This window comes from Ailuropoda melanoleuca, chromosome 2 (genome assembly GCF_002007445.2).
Source record: "Ailuropoda melanoleuca isolate Jingjing chromosome 2, ASM200744v2, whole genome shotgun sequence".
NCBI lineage: Eukaryota > Metazoa > Chordata > Mammalia > Carnivora > Ursidae > Ailuropoda > Ailuropoda melanoleuca.
Window position 1 is genome coordinate 88944501 of NC_048219.1, and position 20508 is coordinate 88965008.

The 20508-nt window shown below is 43.2% G+C and overlaps 1 protein-coding gene and 1 pseudogene across 6 annotated transcripts in view; one reads left to right on the forward strand and one right to left on the reverse strand.

Moving 5' to 3' along the window:
• THEM4 (thioesterase superfamily member 4) overlaps positions 1-9669 on the reverse strand; it is a 63008-nt gene extending 53339 nt beyond the window's left edge. For 4 of the 6 annotated variants that reach the window (XR_004623431.1, XR_004623430.1, XR_004623429.1 and 1 more), the window contains exons 1-2: positions 9470-9654; positions 3210-3390 (exon numbers count right to left, since the gene is read on the reverse strand). Coding sequence is in view for 3 of the 6 variants with exons in the window: in XM_034654305.1 (XP_034510196.1) it covers positions 3210-3390; positions 9470-9568 (280 nt within the window). In the remaining 3 variants the exon portion in view is untranslated. Of the gene's footprint in view, positions 1-3209; positions 3391-3472; positions 3550-9469 lie in introns of all 6 variants that reach the window. The other 2 variants (XM_034654307.1, XM_034654306.1) reach the window with 2 other exon arrangements.
• A 7130-nt stretch (positions 9670-16799) lies between these two features.
• On the forward strand, positions 16800-19517 carry LOC100471684 (annotated as a pseudogene).
• The last annotated feature ends 991 nt before the right edge of the window (positions 19518-20508 follow it).

Genomic DNA, 20508 nt, shown 5'->3' on the forward strand with positions numbered 1-20508 from the left:
ATTTCTATACACGAATAACGAGACTGAAGAAAGAGAAATTAGGGAATCCATCCCATTTACAATAACACCAAAAACCATGCGTTACCTTGGAATTAACTTAACCAGAGACGTAAAGGACCTATATGCTAGAAACTATAGATCACTTTTGAAAGATATTGAGGAAGACATAAAAAGATGGAAAAATATTCCATGCTCATGGATTGGAAGAATTAACATAGTTAAAATGTCCATACTACCCAGAGCAATCTACACTTTCAATGCTATCCCGATCAAAATACCGAGGACATTTTTCAAAGAACTGGAACAAATAGTCCTTAAATTTGTATGGAACCAGAAAAGGCCCCGAATCTCCAAGGAACTGTTGAAAAGGAAAAACAAAGCTGGGGGCATCACAATGCCGGATTTCGAGCTGTACTACAAAGCTGTGATCACAAAGACAGCATGGTACTGGCACAAAAACAGACACATCGACCAATGGAACAGAATAGAGAACCCAGAAATGGACCCTCGGCTCTTTGGGCAACTAATCTTTGATAAAGCAGGAAAAAACATCCGGTGGAAAAAAGACAGTCTCTTCAATAAATGGTGCTGGGAAAATTGGACAGCTACATGCAAAAGAATGAAACTTGACCACTCTCTCACACCATACACAAAAATAAACTCCAAATGGATGAAAGACCTCAATGTGAGACAGGAATCCATCAAAATTCTAGAGGAGAACATAGGCAACAACTTCTATGACATCGGCCAGAGCAACCTTTTTCACGACACATCTCCAAAGGCAAGAGAAATAAAAGATAAAATGAACTTATGGGACTTTATCAGGATAAAGAGCTTCTGCACAGCCAAGGAAACAGTCAAAAAAACTAAGAGACAGCCCACGGAATGGGAGAATATATTTGCAAAGGACACCACAGATAAAGGACTGGTATCCAAGATCTACAAAGAACTTCTCAAACTCAATACACGAGAAACAAATAAACAAATCATAAAATGGGCAGAAGATATGAACAGACACTTTTCCAATGAAGACATACAAATGGCTAACAGACACATGAAAAAATGTTCAAAATCATTAGCCATCAGGGAAATTCAAATCAAAACCACACTGAGATACCACCTTACGCCAGTTAGAATGGCAAAGATAGACAAGGCAAGAAACAACAATTGTTGGAGAGGATGTGGAGAAAGGGGATCCCTCCTACATTGTTGGTGGGAATGCAAGTTGGTACAGCCACTCTGGAAAACAGTGTGGAGGTCCCTTAAAAAGTTAAAAATTGAACTACCCTATGACCCAGCCATTGCACTACTGGGTGTTTACCCCAAAGATACAGACGTAGTAAAGAGAAGGGCCATATGCACCCCAATGTTCATAGCTGCATTGTCCACAATAGCCAAATCATGGAAGGAGCCGAGATGCCCTTCAACAGATGACTGGATTAAGAAGCTGTGGTCCATATATACAATGGAATATTACTCAGCTATCAGAAAGAACGAATTCTCAACATTTGCTGCAACATGGACGGCACTGGAGGAGATAATGCTAAGTGAAATAAGTCAAGCAGAGAAAGACAATTATCATATGATTTCTCTCATCTATGGAACATAAGAACTAGGATGATCGGTAGGGGAAGAAAGGGATAAAGAAAAGGGGGGTAATCAGAAGGGGGAATGAAACATGAGAGACTATGGACTATGAGAAACAAACTGAAGACTTCAGAGGGGAGGGGGTGGGGGAAGGGGATAGACTGGTGATGGGTAGTAAGGAGGGCACGTATTGCATGGTGCACTGGGTGTTATACGCAACTCATGAAGCATTCAAACTTTACATCGGAATCTGGGGATGTACTGTATGGTGATTAACATAATATAATAAAATAAAATTTAAAAAAAAACATAGTTTGTCCAATGGTGATAAGTGCTATAGAAAAAATAAATGCACTTCAATAAATGCCTATTATTAGGGAAAAGAAAAGAATCTGAAAAAGCCACATACTATACGATCCCAACTATATGCACCCTGGAAAAGGCAAAACTATGGACACACTGAAAAGATTAATCGTTGTTAACAGTTCAGAGGGAAAATGGGAAGGATGAACAGGTGGGGGGGGAGGCTTTAAGGACAATGGAAACCGCACCAACCTTACCAACATTCAAAAACTACATCAGTTAATAGGGGAAGCTGGGGGGGGGATAAGAGGGATATGTAAACTCTGTACTTTCCATTTATTTTTCTGTAGACTTAAAGCTACTGAAAAAAAAAAGTCTTAATTTTAAAAAGCACACACACCAAAGAACAGGAAATGCAATGTGTGTGTACCGGAGGCAGGGTAGGTTGCCTTGGGAGTTTAGAGTCTGGGAGAAGACAGGGTGATGCCAGTGTGCTGAGCTTCTCACAGTGACAAAGCCATACAGAGACTGGGACAAACAGAACAATGAGATGAGGGAGGAGAGCCTCAAGAGAGAAGAGGCCAGGGTGAGGGGCAGTCTTATTCTTGGCAATAGGCTTTATGCTCTCCCACAATCTGCAAAATACACTGAGATTTCTGGCCTATAAAACTGGAGAATAGTGAGGGGTGCCTGGCTGGCTCAGTCAGTAGAGCTCCTGACTCTTCATCTCAGGGTTTTGAGTTCAAGCCCCACGCTGGGCATGGAGCCTACTTGAAAAACAATGGAGAGTAATGAAACCCCCATATTACACTCCTTCCCTCTTCAAGTGGTAACTGATCTGAGGAACAAAGGCAGAAGAAATGTAGATAAAATTAAATTTCCTTATAACCTGTAGCCCACTGACAAATACTTGAGGCAGACAGAACAGGACACTCCTCCAGGAAACTCCCAACTGTCTTCATGTTACTGCTTTGCTAGAGGGAAAAACGTTAGCTTGACAAAACAGCCAGGCCTCCAGGATCCAGTGAGTCTTCTTTAGCATATAAAAGACTTTTGTTAACTTCCCTTTGTCTTTTCCTCCCCCAACTCCAAAGTGTATAATCAGCTGCTTCTCACAATCCCAGGCAGCTCTTTCTGCCCAAAGATCCTGACCCCGTGCTTCAATAAAAACACCTTTTAGCACCAAAGGCATTTTAAGAATTCTTTCCTGGCCGTTGGCTCCAGACCCCAACTTTTCCACATCAATAACCAGTGCCTCAATATTTTCTGTTTTATATTTGTCATTTAAATATTATTTATGAGAGAGTGGTTGTTCCTACCAGGAAAAAAGGTTTTGACTTCAGTCCTTTGAGGAGATACATATTTATATGAAGGCAAACGTTTCCAAGAGCCATCCTCAGTTTTCTTCATGAACTGGTCAAAAAGAAGTCTCATGTCCTTGCTCCAGCTGGGGTTCGGGAGAGAAAGGTCCACACGAATGACCTCTGACGCAAATGACCTCTAAAAGAGAGAGAGGAGAAAAAGAAGAAGAGTGGGAAGTGAACCCTATTTTGTAACATACTTTCCTATTTTCTGAGACTACCTTGCTGCTTCTCCTCTTCCCAGAAGTTCATCACTTCAGAATGGAAGCAAATTTTAAGAATCAGCTGGTCCATCCTCCTTGAGAGAAGGAGAGATTGAGAGAGACAGTAAGTAATTTGCTCAGTGTCACCCAACTAGCTACTACCAGAGCAGCACAAAGCCCAGGTCTGTGGATTCCTTTCTTTTAAATCCAAAACAAAACAAAACAAAACATCTTCATCAAGCACAGGTGAGCCAGGAACTGGAGATACACAGATGAGACAACATTTTCCTCCACGTAAAAAGCATTAGCAGTGGGGTATGCAGGAGCCAGAGCACAAGTGAGGTGTTTACCTCGGATTGGGGGGGGGCTTCAGGGAGGAGTTCTTTGACTTGAATCTTGCTTATGATGTACGGAAGATTCTAGGGTTCGAAGGTAATAACCAAGAAAGAATTCTTGAGCTGTCTCCCGTGCAAAAAGGTGGTTTTATTAAAGCACGGGGACAGAACCCGTGGGCAGAAAGAGCTGCAATGGAGTCGTGAGGGGTGGTGATTATATACCTCCAAGCTGGGAGGGGGCTAGGGATGGCATAAGTCTCTAAGGAATTTTGGAAGCAGGTTTCCAGGACCTGGAAGGGTTCTATTGTTGGGAAAAGGTCATTTATTACTGTCTAATAAAACCTTAGTCATGAGACCCCTCAGATGTATATCAGTGGGTCATATGCTTGGGGGATGATTGCCAACATGTATCTGGGTGGGAGAGATAAAGGAAGTTTCCGATGGAATTTTTCGATATTAAAGTAGACTGACAGGGTCCTGGTTAGGCTAAGATTGCCTTATGCCCTTAGCAAAGTATTAACATGGAGACAGCAGAGTTCCTAGAGGAATGTCACTCTGCCTGTTTCAAGGACTTGTCAATGGGCTGTAGGTAGTAAGGAAATTTGATTTTTCTTCTGCCTTTGTTTCCCATATCAATTAGACAAGCAGAAATTCACCAGCAAGAAAGGGTATTGTAGGTAAGGGAAAACCATATGCAAAAGCAAGGAGGCATGACATAGTTTTGTGGGGCCTCAGAACAAGCACACTTATGAAATACTTATGAAGTAGGTACTAATTATTATCCCATTTTACAGATGATGAAACAAAGACCAGAAGAAGTTCGGCTTTGTTTCAGTGCAAGGACAGGAGCAGATGGCTGCAGAGATGCAGGCAAGGGCTTGGCTGCTGAGAAATTTCCATACTAAGCTAATCGGCCTGAACTGGTCTGTATCTGCAGTTGTTCCCAGAGGGATTTTAATAGGGAAATGACAAGATCTGATCTGGCCACCATATAAAAGATAGCGGAAGGGACCAAGACCCAAGACTGGATCTGCCAACCCTGTGTGAGGCTTTCAGAGGTAACCCAAGTTAAAAATTATCACTGCATGAAGCAGATACGGAGTAAGGGAAAAGTAAAAATACAAACACCAACCCCAGGTTTCTGAATTATGCAACACAGTGAGTGGCAGAGCCAGTTACCAAGAGAACATGAAGAGGAGGAGGAGGTTGGGGGGACAAGTGCTTGGTGTAATAGTAACTATGGCTTCTACCCATGCTACTTCCGTGCAGCACTGGGCAACGCTACCACTCCTGTGCCCAGGAATCAAGTGGAACGGTGCAGAGGCCCTGGAGGGGGACAAGGGGTGACTTACTGAAAGGAAGGACAAAGCAAATGGCCGTAGGCACAAGAAAGGAAAATTTTTTTGTTTTTTTTGGGGGGGGGTTTGTTTCAGCAGAAGTCTTGGAATATTTAAGATCATGGACGCTACCAACTCTATGGCATTCCACTTCCAGTCACCCCTGTCAATTCAGATTCAATCCATCTACAACACCTGGACCCGTCCCCAAACCAAAACAGCAAGTCTGTGTTGTGCTGACACCTCGGTGGGCTCTGATCCTGGCCTGGTGGTTGAGAATACAGGTAGCCTGTCTCAAAAACGCTACAGAATTAAAAATTCCTTGGCTGAACAGAAGGAAGTATCAACTTCATGACTGGAAATGTGAGCAGGGTAGAGACTACTCCACTCCCTTAGCCCAGGATTTGTACCTTTTTTTCCTATGGCATTAGATTCGCTCATTTCTTTGGAACCCAGGTCAGAAAATTTGGGAAACAAAAGAAAAAACAATCTATGGACACCTGGGTGGCTCAGTTGGTTAAGTGTCTGACTTCAGCTCAGGTCATGATCTCAGGGTCCTGGGACTGAGCCCGCATCAGGCTCCCTACTCAGCGGGGAGCCTGCTTCCTCCCTCTGCCCTTCCCCCCACTCATGCTCATTGGTGCCCACGCTCTCTCTCAAAAATAAAACAATTTTTAAAATCCATCCATTATCTCTCCATCGTAAGACAAACAATGATAAATGTTGATGTCTTTCTACCAACTTTTCTTAAGTGTGATCTTTCTCTCATTTATTTATTTAGAAGAGAGAGCAAGTGTGCTTGAGGGTGGGGGAGGAGCAGATGGAGAGGAAGAGAGAATCTCAACCAGACGCTCTGCCGAACTGAGCACGGAGCCTGACACGGGGCTCAATCTCAAGACCCTGAGATCTTGACCTGAGCAGAAATCAAGAGTTGGATCCTTAATCAGCTGAGTCACCCAGGTGCCTCTAAATATATGTATTTTTTTCTTTGTGCCTCACCACGTAGAATTATTAAGTGCCCACTTTTTCATGTCCTTAATCTCAATTATCACAATTTCAACAGCAGAAAAATAGTCCTTTAGACTGATGTACTATAACTTACTTAACCATTTAAGTTAGGCATTTAAAGTGTTTCTTGGGATGCCTGGGTGGCTCAGTCACTTCGCGTCTGACTTTGGCTTAGGTCATGACCCCAGGGTCCTGGGCATCAGGCTACCTGCTCAGCAGGAAGCCTGTTTCTCCCTCTCCCACTCCCCCTGCCGGTGTTCCCCAATCTTAAAAAAAAAAAAAAAGTGTTTCTAATCTTTTGCTGCTTTAAATAAAAATGTTTATTGGCAAATTATGACTGTAGCCTTTTCTCTATTTTGGATTATTTCCTTAGAATCCAGTCACAATCACATGGCTTTTAAAGTACATGAATTCTGGAAATAAACTGATACAAGCAGTCACAGATAAATATGCACTGAGCAATACATGTCAGCTGAGGAACAGAATATGTAGGATTTGGCTCATCCATAGCTGTCATTTAAACAGGAACTCTAGGATGGATCAGTTCCAGCGTCTTTTTATGGACTAGGGTGATGGAGGTAATTGAAGACTTTCAGGAACTCGAATGATTCCCTTGGCTGTGGGCTCTCCTACCTGACTTTAACTTTGAAGTGTGGGAATCAACTAAATGTGGTGAACTTTTTATTTTTTTAATTTTTATTTATTTATTTTTTTAAAAGATTTTATTTATTTATTTGACAGAGAGAAACAGCCAGCGAGAGAGGAACACCAGCAGGGGGAGTGGGAGAGGAAGAAGCAGGCTCCTGGAGGAGAAGCCTGATGTGGGGCTCGATCCCAGAACGCCGGGATCACGCCCTGAGCAGAAGGCAGACCTCAACGCCTGCGCCACCCAGGTGCCCCGCGGTGAACTTTTTATTATCTGCTAACTGCCTGGTTCTGTGCCAGGAACTGGTTAAGACAAAGAGAGGGGGCGCCCGGGTGGCACAGCGGTTAGCGTCTGCCTTCGGCTCAGGGCGTGATCCCGGTGTTATGGGATCGAGCCCCACATCAGGTTCCTCTGCTGGGAACCTGCTCCTTCCTCTCCCACTCCCCCTGCTTGTGTTCCCTCTCTCGCTGGCTGTCTATCTCTGTCGAATAAATAAAATCTTAAAAAAAAAAAAAAAAGACAAAGAGAGAAGACTTAGGCCCTGCCCTCAAGTGCTAGCAGCCTCAGGTGTGAAAAATGCCATAACAGAAGTACATATAATAGACCCAGGAGTGACATTCAGGGAAAATTTCAAAAAGATGAGGACTGATAGAGTGATTTCTAAAAGATAAAAAGTTCACTAAGGAAAGAATGGGAGGGCTACACCAAGCAAAGGCACAGAGAGAGGACACAACTGTTTGACACCTTGGGGAACTGCCAATATTTCAGTCTTTATGAATGTAAGGTGCAATGAGAATAGCAGCCAGATGTGGATGGCAAGGTAAAAGGGGAACACACCACTGAGCCCCTCTGGCCTTAACACAGGGCTTAGATTTCATCTGATAGGTTAATGTTTCTAAATGCCAAAATGAATGATGACTTTAGGAAACACAAGGACTACAGCATATATATTTAAAAATGCATATTATTAAAGGACATAAATAACACATCACACTTGGTGATCTCACAAATGTTATTCCTTAGGATGAAGCTCATTTAAGAAAGGTAGTCTTTGAAAAACCATGAATGTCGTATTTGAATGATAAAATACTTTTTTCCACTGTGGGGAGCCTTATGGAGTTTTAAGCAAAGCAGTAACATGAACTTAGGTTTTTAGAAACCTTGCTCTGGTGTAAAGGATGAATTGCAAGGTGAGAAAAATGTCAGAGAAAGCAGTTAAGAAACTGTTGCAAAGATAAAGATAAGATATTGTTAGAAGCTGAACTAGGTAGAGAGAAATGAAGAAGAAGAAAAATAAAAGATTTAGGAGACTTTTAGGATACTGGGACCAAGGGATGTGGAGAATGATCATGGGGAAATAGAAACAGGGAGAGCCTTGGATGATTCCAGGATTGTAGCTTTGCAGAATGGGGTGGAAAGAAGAAAGGAGGTTTTTGTTAGTGTCTGTGTATGTTAGGAGGAGGATGAGAAGGACTGGATTAATTTTAGTTAGAGGTATGCAGAGTCTGGGACCTCAGATGAACACTCCGATGTTGAGAGAAATAAAAATAATGAAAGTTTCAGTTCAAGAGGGCAGGAACTAAGAGATACTTGATGTAAAGGCACTTGTAAACTTCAGCACAGACTGTGTCCATGAGGGACAGATGTTAAGGGTAATCATTACCTTTTGTACCTCTCTGTAGAGAAGTCTTTCTTGATCTCTGGCTATGTATTTTTCAAGCGGGACTTGTTAACTGAAGTTATGACTGCTTTTTAATGTGTTTCGTTTTAAGATTAAGTTACTAAACAGAAAAAAACAGCTTACAAAGCCTCTAAATACTACTGTTAAATATTCTCAACACAGATTACAAGGCACTGACATATAATTAAAGGAACAAATTTATCTTTGTTGCTGTGAGAGGAGCACAAGTCATTTTCTTTTCCAAAGTGAAATGTGGTCCAGGATTAATAACCAGTCTGCACAGGTTAGTTCTTGCTCAGGACAGAACTGTTCCCTCCCACTATGTTTCCTTAGTCCTTCATCATAGCATACAGTATTTTAATTTTGCAATTTCACCCTTTGCTCCCAAACTAGATTGTGAGCTCCTTGAGAGAAAGGGGTTTCTTACTCATCTTTATAACCTCAGAGACCAATGTCTTACATATTGTTGGGGCTTACTAATACTAATTGAATACTTCAGTGAAACAAAACATAGGGATGTAAGAACAAGCATTATTTAATAACGCCAGGGAGTGCGTTAAACGTTACCTTATTTTACTCTTAAAACAGCCTTAAAAGCTGAGAAGGTGGCTTAGGGCACCATTATCCGTTGGGCAGAGATGATGGGGTGAAACCCTAGGAAAGACCGTGCTCTCGTCGCGAGCGCGCACTGTGCCGGTCAGGACCGGTACTGCCTAGGTCAGTTCCCAACTCCGCCACGGCCCCTTCTGGACTGGATCAGTCGCAGCGGAATTCCGGACCTGCAGCCGGAAGTCCAGCGTCTCGCGCGCTGCTTCCAAGCGTGCCCGCTCCCCGTCCCTGTCCCTCTCCGCCTTTCGGCCCTGGGAATGAAAGGGACCCCGCTAACACCTACGTTCGCCGCTGACGTTAGCTCGTACTCTGCGGCCAGCGGGCTGAGGACCAACAGCTCAGCGCGGCCGTCCTCACCCGCCCAGCCGCCCGCTCCCCACGCCCCGCTCCCGGACTCACCGGCGGCGGCCGCGACTCCCTCGTCGGCGGGGCCGCGCTTCTCCGCGGGCCGCGCAGGACCCCGGGCGCACACAGCCGTAAGGCGCCGCTCCGCAGCATGGTTCCCACGGCGGCAGCAGCCGCGGAGCCGCCCGCTCGCGCGCTCTTCCCCCGTCACGGACGGGCCACGTGACCCAGGGGGCGCGGCGTGGGGCGGGACGGGGCGGCGGCCTTGGGTCTGGCGAGCCTGTGCCGCCGCCGCCACCGTTAAACCCCACGGCTGGAGGGGAGGCCCGGGAAGCGGGGGTGCCGGAGCGCCAGCCCGCCCCTCTGCAGCTCTCCCTGCAGCCTCTCCCCGCCCCCGGTCCCTCCCGCAGAAGACAAAGGGCGCTCGGACAGGTGGGAGGGCACACGACTAGTGGGAATAAGGTCTTTTCGTGCAGCCACGACATTCCGGGGATCCGTCTGGTATTGATTCGTAGAGAGCCTTTCGCCTACTAAGCGCACTTACACGCTTCAAGTGCTCCTTTTCTTGCCTCTTCCGCTGCCCCTCGTCCCCCGCCCCCTTAAAGCCCGGGGCAGAGCTACAAGTCCGAAGTCAGGCTTTTTTTCAAAAAGAAAGAGCGCTGGTAGGAACAGTTAAGGGTGTATTCGTCTCTAGCTGTGGAGGCAGGCCTGAGCTCAAACTCGCCTCCACAACCCAACACCTGGTAGAGACTCTGCGCCTGGCCTCTGTTTCATGGTTGCTGTGCGTAGGAAAGTGCACAAAAGGACCTTCGCCTTCAGTGGGAGTCAGGAGGTAAATTACCTTGTACTTCCCTCAGGAAACTGCCCCCAGGGGCGCCTGGGTGGCTCAGTCGGTTAAGTGTCCTTGGGCTGAGGTCATGAGGGGTCCTGGGGTCCAGCCCTGCGCCTGGGGTTCCCTGCTCGGAGGAGCCTGTTTCTCCGTGGGACCCGCCCCCCCCCGCTTGTGCTTTCTCGCGCTGTCTCGTGCGCTCGTTCTCGCTCAAAAAAATAAAATCTTAAAAAAATAATAAAAGGAAACTGCCCAGGCCAGTGGTGTGCTGGAAATGGCTCCTATAAGCTCACGGGAGCAGACTTAAAAATTCAGAATTTGGGGGTGCTTGGGTGGCTCAGTTGGTTGGGCGTCTGCCTTCGGCTGGGGTTGTGGTCCCAATGTCCTATCAAGCCTGCATCAGGCTCCCTGCTCAGCAGGCAGCCTGCTTCTCCCTCTTCCTCTCCCCCCTCCCCCTGCTTGTTCTCGCTCCCTGTCTCTCTCAAATTTTAAAAAAAAATTTCAGAATTTGGCTAGCCAATCCTTAAATACTGCTGTTATTAAAATTTAAATTACGTCGTGGGTCCTCCGTGGCTCTGTCGGGTAAGCGGCTGCCTTTGGCTCAGGTCACGATCCTGGGGTCCTGGGATGGAGCCCCACATTGGGCTCCCTGCTCAGCCCAGCCTCTGCGTCTTCCTCTGCCCCTCCCCCATGCTTATGTGCTCTCTCTGTCTCAAATAAATAAAATCTTTTTCAAAAATTATGTCAACTTATAATTTAATAAGTTATATTAAAAACAAAGGTCTTCAATACTAAAACCTGTAACTTCCTAATTACTACATTTCACTACTATCTGTGCTCTTGGGGTTATTTACCTCTCCCATGTTTGTGTGGTGGGAACAGTAGGCACATACCTTCCCAACATCCACTTTCAGTCACATCAGGTGGTGGCTTGAAATCTGCATGGCAGTATTCATTCAGATACTGCAAATGAGGGCTTTCTCTCCCCTTTTTAGTAAACATTTACCAATATACCATAGTCCTAGTCCACCCTGAATTGAAGTCTTAAAACCCTAAGGGGTTACTAGCATAATATGTTACTAAAATTGCTTACACCTGGCACATCATTCATTAATGATATTTTCCCAACTACACACCTCTGTCACCACTCACATAGTAAAGGTGGAATTGGAGGGACCATTATCAGGAAAGGTTTATCAGAGATAAATAAACCTGGTTTTGGGCTTGGTGCTAAGTTCAGAGAGCCCCCTTCTGCAGCAGCCCCTGGCTGAGAGCTTATGCTAAGGATATAATAGGAAAACATGTTTGTGACCCTGCGGGCTTTAGCATAAAGGTCAGAGCAGGAGCAGTTAGGAACGCCCAGCTTACTCAGGGTGGAACACTGCCCTTCCCGAAATCCCCTCAGATAACAAGTGGCCAGGAACGCCTGGTCAGCTAAGGGCCAAACACTGCCCCAACCAAAACCTGATTGCTCTTGACAATAGCCCGGGGGGGTCCACAGAAACATGTTTAAGAATAGGCCTCACTTGCTGAATGTTACATCATCTAATCCCGTGACCTTCCCCGTGATGTACTACTATTCACTGGGATCATGAGACTCCCCTTAATCGTCTTTGATTGTTTACCGCCAATAAATATGCGAGGTTGCAGCTGTTTGGGGCGATCACACTCTTTGCGGTCGTCCCCTGTACCCACACTTTCTTTCGCAGCTAACATGTCTGTGCCTCGTCCTTTTCCTGAATCACGCCGTGGCTCCGGGGGCGGTGTCACAGCACCTTTCTACTTTTTTTGTGAGCAATTAGTATCTATGAAACTAATTTCTAATTATTCCAGCACCCTTCGTTGAAAGGCTCTCTTCTCTCTATTCAGTTGTCTTTGCACCTGGATCAAAAACTGGTTATCCATATATGTTTGGGTCTATTGCTGGACTCTCTATTCTGTGTGTTACGCCAGTTATTTTATGCTAATCCCATACTGTCTTTATTCCTGTGGCTTTAAGTTATTTCCAACTTTGTTCTTTTTCAAAGTTGTTTTGGCTATTCTCGATATTTTGACTTTCCATAGGAACTTTAGAATCAGCTTGTCATACCTAAAAAAAACCTGCTGGGGGGCGCCTGGGTGGCACAGCAGTTAAGCGTCTGCCTTCGGCTCAGGGCGTGATCCCAGCGTTCTGGGATTGAGCCCCACATCAGGCTCTTCTGCTATGAGCCTGCTTCTTCTCCCACTCCCCCTGCTTGTGTTCCCTCTCTCGCTGGCTGTCTCTATCTCTGTCAAATTAAAAAAAAAAAAGAGTCTGTTTCTTTAAAAAAATAAAAAATAAAAAAAAATAAATTAAAAAAAACCTGGGATTTTGAGTTGACATCTCAGCAAATGGAGTCTCATCACGAAGGTTGTATTTCATCGACAAGTCTTCTTCTGAACAAGTTATATCTTCCCATGTATTTAAATCCTGTGTAATGTCTCTCAATAGTGTTTCGTAATATAGGTCTTGTACATTTTTGCCATACAGACATACCTTGTTTTTATTGTGCTTTGCAGATACTGTGTTTCTACAAATTGAAAATTTGTGGCAACCCTACATGGAGCAAGTCTATTGGTGCCATTTTTCCGACAGTATTTGCTCACTTAATGTCTCTGTGTCATATTTTGGTATTTCTTCAATGTTTCAAACTTTTTCATTATGATTATATTTGTTATGGTGATCTGCAATCAGAGATTATGGCTCACTGATGCTCAGATGGTGCTTAGCGTTCTTTAGCAATGCAGTATTTTTAAGTTATATACATTGCTTTTTTAGACAATGTTATTGCACATTTAATAGCCTACAATGTAGTGTAAACCTAACTTTTATATGCACTGGGATACCAAAAAAAGTATTTGACTTGCTTTATTGTGATACTGGCTTTATTTTGGTTTTTTGGAACCCAACCTACAATATCCTGAGGTATGCCCGTATTTATCTTTAAGTATTTCATATGTATGATGTTATTATAAATAGTATTTTTTATGTCAATCCTTGTTGTTCATTGCTAATATATGGAAATACAATATATTTTTAGGGGTGCCTGGGTGGCTCAGTCGGTTGAGCGTCTGACTTGGTCTTAGGTCATGATCTCAGGGTGTTGGGATCCGGCCCTCTGTAGGGTTCTGCACTGAGCCGGGAGTCTCCTCCTTTGTCTTCCTCTCCCTCTGCCCCTTCCCCCACTCACAGTCACACACACACACACACACACACACACACACACACTCTCTCTCTCTCTCTCTCTCGCTCTCTCTCTCAAGTAAATAAATCTTAAAAAAAAAGAAATACAATTACTTTTTATATATTGATTTTATATCTATAAACTTGCTAAACTCATTGATTAGTTCTAGTAATTTCTTTAATGGATTCCTTACATTTTCTACATAGATGATGATGTTATCTGTGAATACTTTTACTTCTTTCTTTACTATCCGTACAGGTTTTCTTTCTTTCTTTTCTTTTTTTTCCCTATTGCACTGGCTAGAATCTCCAATACAATGTTAAACAGTAGCGATGAAAGCAGACATCCTTGTCTTATTGCTGATCTTAGAGGGAAAGTCTTCAGTCTTTCACCATGAAGCATCATCTTAACTGGAGGGTTTTTGTAGATGCTCTTTGATAGGTGAAGTCCCTCCTATTCCTGGTTTACGAAGAGTTTCTGTTAATGGGTGTTTATGGGATTTACTCAAATGCTTTTTCTACATATTGAGATGATCAGGTTTTCTTTCTTTTTTTTTTTTTTTAGTTTGTTTCAGATCAGGGTGCCTAGTGGTACAGTTGGTTGAGCCTCCAACTCTTGGATTCGGCTTGAGTAGTGATCTTGGGGTCATGGGTTTGGGGCCCACTTTGTGCTCTGCTCTCAGTGCAGAGTCTGCTTGAGTTTCTCCCTCTCCCTTGCTCCTACCCCCCACATGTGCTCTCTCTCTGTCTCTCTCCCTCAAATAAATAAATCTTTTTAAAAACATAAGTAAAATAAAATTTACTGTGTGGATGAGTCACACTAATTTTTTTCTTTGTCCCCTGACCATGTGTTTCTGATGATCTCTACACGTGAGCCTGTTCTTCACAGATCACATGGAGTGCTGAACACATGACTTGTAGAGGAAGGGCAACAGCATTTCAAGACTAAATGTGTGGAAGAGACCAGTGCCAGGTGTCCTTCTGTTTGCTAAAATAAAGTTTAGAAATGTAACTGAGACTCATGCTCAAAAGGGAAATTATGTATAAATAATTCAGATCAAATTAGGATTCGGTTGTTGATAAAATCTGTGTAAGTGTATGTGGTTTCAAATAAAGAAATAGAACAGATAAAATAAAAAACATGTGCGTATGCGGAGACTGAAATGCAGTATAGGCATGTGTATGTTGTATGAATAGACACACATGTGCGTATGCGGAGACTGAAATGCAGTATAGGCATGTGTATGTTGTATGAATAAACACACGTGCATATGCGGAGACTGAAATGCAGTATAGGCATGTGTATGTTGTATGAATATGTATCTGCATATATTGTACGGAAGATCGTGTGTGCCATGATTGAAAGTGTGGGTGTGGGGGTGCCTGGGTGGCTCAGTACATTGAGGGCCCGGCTCTTGGTTTTGGCTTGGGTCGTGATTTTGGGGTTGTGACATCCAGCCCCATGTCTTTGACACAATACATGTGGCCTTGGGCAAGTTATTTATTCAACTACTCTGTGCCTCAATTTCCTAATTGTGAAATTGAGATTAAAACATTACCTACTCGGGATCACGACCCCAGCCGAAGGCAGATGCCCAACTAACGGAGCCACCCAGGTGCCCCTGTTTATTTATTTTTTAAAGATTTTATTTATTTATTTGACAGAGAGAGAGAGAAAGCATGCACAAACAGGGGGAGTGGCAGGCAGAGGGAGAGGGAGAAGCAGGCTTTCTGTTGAGCATGGAGCCTGACGCAGGCCTCGATCCCAGGACCCCGGGATCATGACCTGAGCTGAAGGCAGATGCTTAACGGCTGAGCCACCCAGGCGCCCCTGTATTTATTTTGAGACAGAGAGAAAGAGAGGGCAGGGTGAGGGGCAGAGGGAGAGAGAGAGAGAATGTCAAGCAGACCCCACACTGAGTGCAGAGCCTGCTGCAGGGCATGACCCCGTGACCCTGAGATGGTGAACTGAGCCGTAATCAAGAGTTCGATGCTCAACCAGCTGAGCCACCCAGGCGCCCCTGATATTTAAATTTTTCCCCATAAATTTAAATAGTTGTAAGGTTTATAATATTTTGTGCATTGTATAATGAATATATACTTCAGATATATTTTCTCTTTTTAAAAAAAATGACTTTATTTGAGAGAGAGTGCATGAGAGCAGGGGGAAGTGCAGAGGGAGACGGAGAGAAGCAGACTCCCTACTGACCATGAGCCAGATGCGGGGCTTGATCTCACCACCCTGAGATCGTGACCTGAGCAGAAATCAAAAGTCAGGCAGTTAACTGAGCCACCCAGGCACCCCTTTCAGATATATTTTCATCAAAATCTTAAGGGCTGCAGATTTAGCTCATTCACGTTCTGGAAAATGTTTGCCATATGAACTAACTGGCAACATCAATCCTCGTTGGAAAATCAGCCCGTTAAATCGGACTTTCCATTAGAAAGTGTCATTTTTCAGTTTAAATAATGGTGTTAGTATGTATCCCTCTGATAAATTATTTCACTTCTGAATTTTATTTATTTATTTATTTATTTATTTATTTGTTTATTTATTTTAAGATTTTATTTATTTATTTGACAGAGATAGAGACAGCCAGCGAGAGAGGGAACACAAGCAGGGGGAGTGGGAGAGGAAGAAGCAGGCTCATAGCGGAGGAGCCCGATGTGGGACTCGATCCCATAATGCCGGGATCACGCCCTGAGCCGAAGGCAGACGCCCAACCGCTGTGCCACCCAGGCGCCCCCACTTCTGAATTTTAAGTTAAATTCTGAATCTTGCATTTATATATTACCTGGGTGACAATAAGATACTGGCATCTAATGTTTCTTGCTGAATTTCTCTCAGATTTGTCGTCATAAGACTTCTTTAGGGAGGATGCATTTATTTTTATTTTTAAAAAATTTTAATTCCCGTGTTGTTAATGTACAGCGTTATATTAGTTTTAGGAGTACGGGGGCACCTGACTGGCTCTGTTGGTAGACCATGCAGCTCGTGTTTTTGGGGTTATGAGTTTGGGCCCCACATTGGTGTAGAGCTTACTTAAGAATAAAATCTTTAGGGGTCCCTGGGTGGCTAAGTCAGTTGAGTATCTGACTCTTGATTTCCACTCAGGTCCTGATCTCAGGGTTGTGGGATCGAGTCCCACACTGGGCTCCGTGCTCAGTGGGGAGTCTGCTCGAGAGTCTCTCTCTCCCTCTCCTCTCCCCTTCCCCCTGCTCGCCCTCTCTATCTCTCTCTAAAATAAATAAATAGAGGGGTTCCTGCTTCGGAGGTGGCAGTGGTTCTTCAGACCCAGAGGGTTCCTTTACTTTTAGTTCTGTTGAGGTTTTACCCCAGAAGCTGCCTCAGGATGTCTTCACATTTTGCCAGTCGACACAGAAAGGATTTAAATATTGACATGATTAGAGCAAGGATTGCTCACAGGAAATCACTGTCTCAAAAAGAAAACAGACATAAGGAATATGAACGAAATAGACACTTTGGTTTGAAAGATGTCAACATTCCAACCTTGGAATAGGATTCTTCTTGAATGAGATGAGACATGTCAGAAGCTTGTTGCAGAAAAGGCCAGTGTCAAGACAAGGTCAATGAAAACTTTTCTAGGTGATCAACGAAAGCAAATGCTCCAAAAATGCAAAGAAGAAAAGCGGCTTCAGAAATTGAAAGAGCAGAGAGAGAAAGCTAAACGAGGAGTATTTAAAGTGGGTCTTTATGGGGCGCCTGGGTGGCTCAGTCGTTAAGTGTCTGCCTTCGACTCAGGGTGTGATCCCAGAGTTCTGGGATCGAGCCCCACATCAGGCTCCTCCACTGGGAGCCTGCTTCTTCCTCTCCCACTCCCCCTGCCTGTGCTCCCTCTCTTGTTGGCTGTCTCTCTCTATGTCAAATAGATAAATAAAATCTTTAAAAAAAATAAATCAAGTGGGTCTTTATAGACCTGATATGCCTTGTTTTCTGTTATCAAACCAGACTACAATGAAAGCTGAGCCAAAAGAGGCTGTTCCATTTTCTGTATGGATTACAAGGTCAAAGGCCAAAGAGCAAATGGAGCAGACTGAGATGAATAAGGGGAGTGATGTTTGAACAATCCAACCTGGTCAAAGACAAACTTCTGAAAGAAAAGTGTTGGGCAAAGAGAAAAAAGTTGTACAGCCTGTAATGACCACATCGGTGAGAATGACTCGATCAGCCGCCACTCAAGCAGCAAAGCAGATTTCCAGAACAGTCTCATGTACAACAGGGAAGAACTACTAATGATCATGAAATAGAAAGAAAGGCACCAAGTCAAGGAAGCCCTGCCAAAAAGATAGAAACAAAACCTGATAAGGTCGTGTCTTTTAAAGTTGATAGTGAAGAAAATACTTTGGATTCACAAACCAGTGCAAGAAATGGAATGGATCCAGATGGAGTCTTACCAAAAATGGAGAACTGCAAAAATGAAAGGGAAGAATTCCTTTGCACCTCAGGATTTTATGTTTCAGCCACTGGATGGTCTGAAGACCTATCAAGTAACACCTATGACTCCCAGAAGTGCCAATTCTTTCTTGACACCCAGTTATACCTGGATCCTTTTAAAAACAGAAGTTGGTAAGTCTCAAGAAGTGACAAAAGAAATTTTGGCTCAAAAATGTATAACTTACCCTGCAAAGACAGTACATCAGGATTCAGATAAACTGCAACATCCTTTGGGTTCTCTAACAGTTTGGAATAAAGCACATGTCTTAAATAAAGATGAGACTACTAAAAATTCAAATGGCTTTATAATAAAAGTCCCATCACTTGAAATAAATGAAGATCGGGTATCTCAGCCCAACCATGACGTGCCATATTTCAGAAATATTCTTCAGTTAGGAATTGAGAAATTAACCTCGCACTGTCTTGAGTGGGACAGGAAGCTTGAACTGGACATTCCAGATGATGCTAAAGGTCTTGTTCGCGCTGCAGTTGGGCAAACGAGACTCTGCATGCAAGGACGTTTCAAGCAGTTTGAAGGGCTGGTGGACAATTGTGAATATAAGCGAGGCGAAAAGGAGACTACCTGTGCAGATCCGGATGGGTCTGGGGATATGGTCAGTTTTCAGATAGAAGATGTAAACCAAAAATTCAACCATTTGACCGAACTTGAGGAATCTGGACGGCAGAACAACAGTAATATAAACTAAAAAGTCTTTCAGGAGAAAGTTGTCTCGGGGGTAGCAAGTAAACCCAAAGAGGATGATGGTGAAAGAATTGCAGCTAGGAATTGCCTGGCTGCCATAAAAAGTGCCATGAGAGAGAGGATGAAGCAGGGAGAAACCGCGCAGGCAGCGGCCTCTGTAATGCCAAAGGAAGTTGATAAAGTAGTGTTTGAAGCTGGATTCTTCAGAATCGACAGTCCTGTTCAATCCTTCTCAGGACTTTCTATCTCTTCTGAATGTCTTTCTCAAAGACTGAGGACACCTAAGTCTGTCAGCAAAGCTGGGTCTGAGAGCAGGCCTGAGACGGACCATCTACGGCAAACAGTGTCACCGCAGAATCCTGATCCGCAGGGCACCAAAAGTGAGCAGGTTGATAAAGAGACTTTGCTTTCAACTAGTCCTAAAAACAGGAACAGCATAGAAGACGCTCAGTGTCCTGGATTGCAAGATTTAATTGATGTACATCATGATGCAAACAGATGAACTTTGAGATGGATTGTTTACCCAGTGAAAGAGTGAATTTGCCTCTACTTGCTAGTGAAGTGGCACATGATAATAATACTAATAAAAAGGAAGGAATTCCAGATGTTGTAGAAGGCATGGAACTACATTCTTCATTTACAGCCCAGGATGCTTTGATGAGCAGCCCTGAAAAAAAAAATACCATCACAAAATGACATCTTATGTCAAAATGAAGAGAAAACTGAAATTTCTCAGTCAGTATTTGATATTCAAAGTCTCACTACTGAGTGCCATGTTCTTGATTCGCCAGGCCTAAACTGCAGGTGGAGAGGAGACATCAAGATCATGCCAGACACATTTCCTTTGCTGGTAACTTAATTACCTTTTCACCTCTACAGCCCCTCCGTGATGAACAACCAGAAGAATTTTAATTTAAAAATAAATCCAAATATTTTTCTTCATATTATCAATGTGATCTATTGTTAGCATACGAAAAATTGAAGAGTGTGCGTTTGTGTTCACTTCTGGTCAAACAATTGATATAGTGTCATAAAATGTTATAATATTCAGTGTTCATCAAAGTGTGTTTTAGATATGATAGTGTTTCTTGAGGGAAGTGGGGATATTTTGCACATTAACTGCAGAATAAAAAATGCACTTAAAAAATAAATAAATAAAAATCTTAAAAAAAAAAAAAGAAATGGGAAGAAATTCCAAGCTTCCATGCTTGTGGATTGGAAGAACAAATATTGTTAAAATGTCTATGCTACCTAAAGCAATCTACAGATTTAATGCAAAATACCAACAGCATTTTTCACAGAACTAGAACAAACCTAAAATTTGTGTGGAGCCAAGAAAGAACCAGAATAGCCAAAGAAATCTTAAAAAAGAAAAATAAATCTGGAAACATTGCAATTCAAACTTAAGTTATATTACAAAGCTGCAGTAATCACAACAGTGTGGTACTGGCACAAAAATAGACACATAGATCAATGGAACAGAATGAAAAACCCAGAAATAAACCGACAACTATATGGTCTATTAATCTTCGACAAAGGAGGAAAGAATATCCAATGGAAAAAAGACAGTCTCTTCAATAAGTGATATTGCAAAAACTGGACAGCTACATGTAAAAAAATGAAACTGGACCATTTCTTACACCATACACAAAAATAAACTCAAAATGGATCAAGGACTTAAATGTGAGACTTGAAAATACAAAATTCCTGAAAGAGAGCACAGTACACTGACCAGGATGAGCACTGAGTAATGTACAGAATTGTTGAATCACTATATTGCACACCTTTGGTTTTCTTTTTGAGATTTTATTTATTTATATATGTATTTATGTGTGTATTTATTTGTTTTATTTATCTTAGAGAGAGACAGAGAACATGGAGCTGAGCACGGAGCCCAATGTGG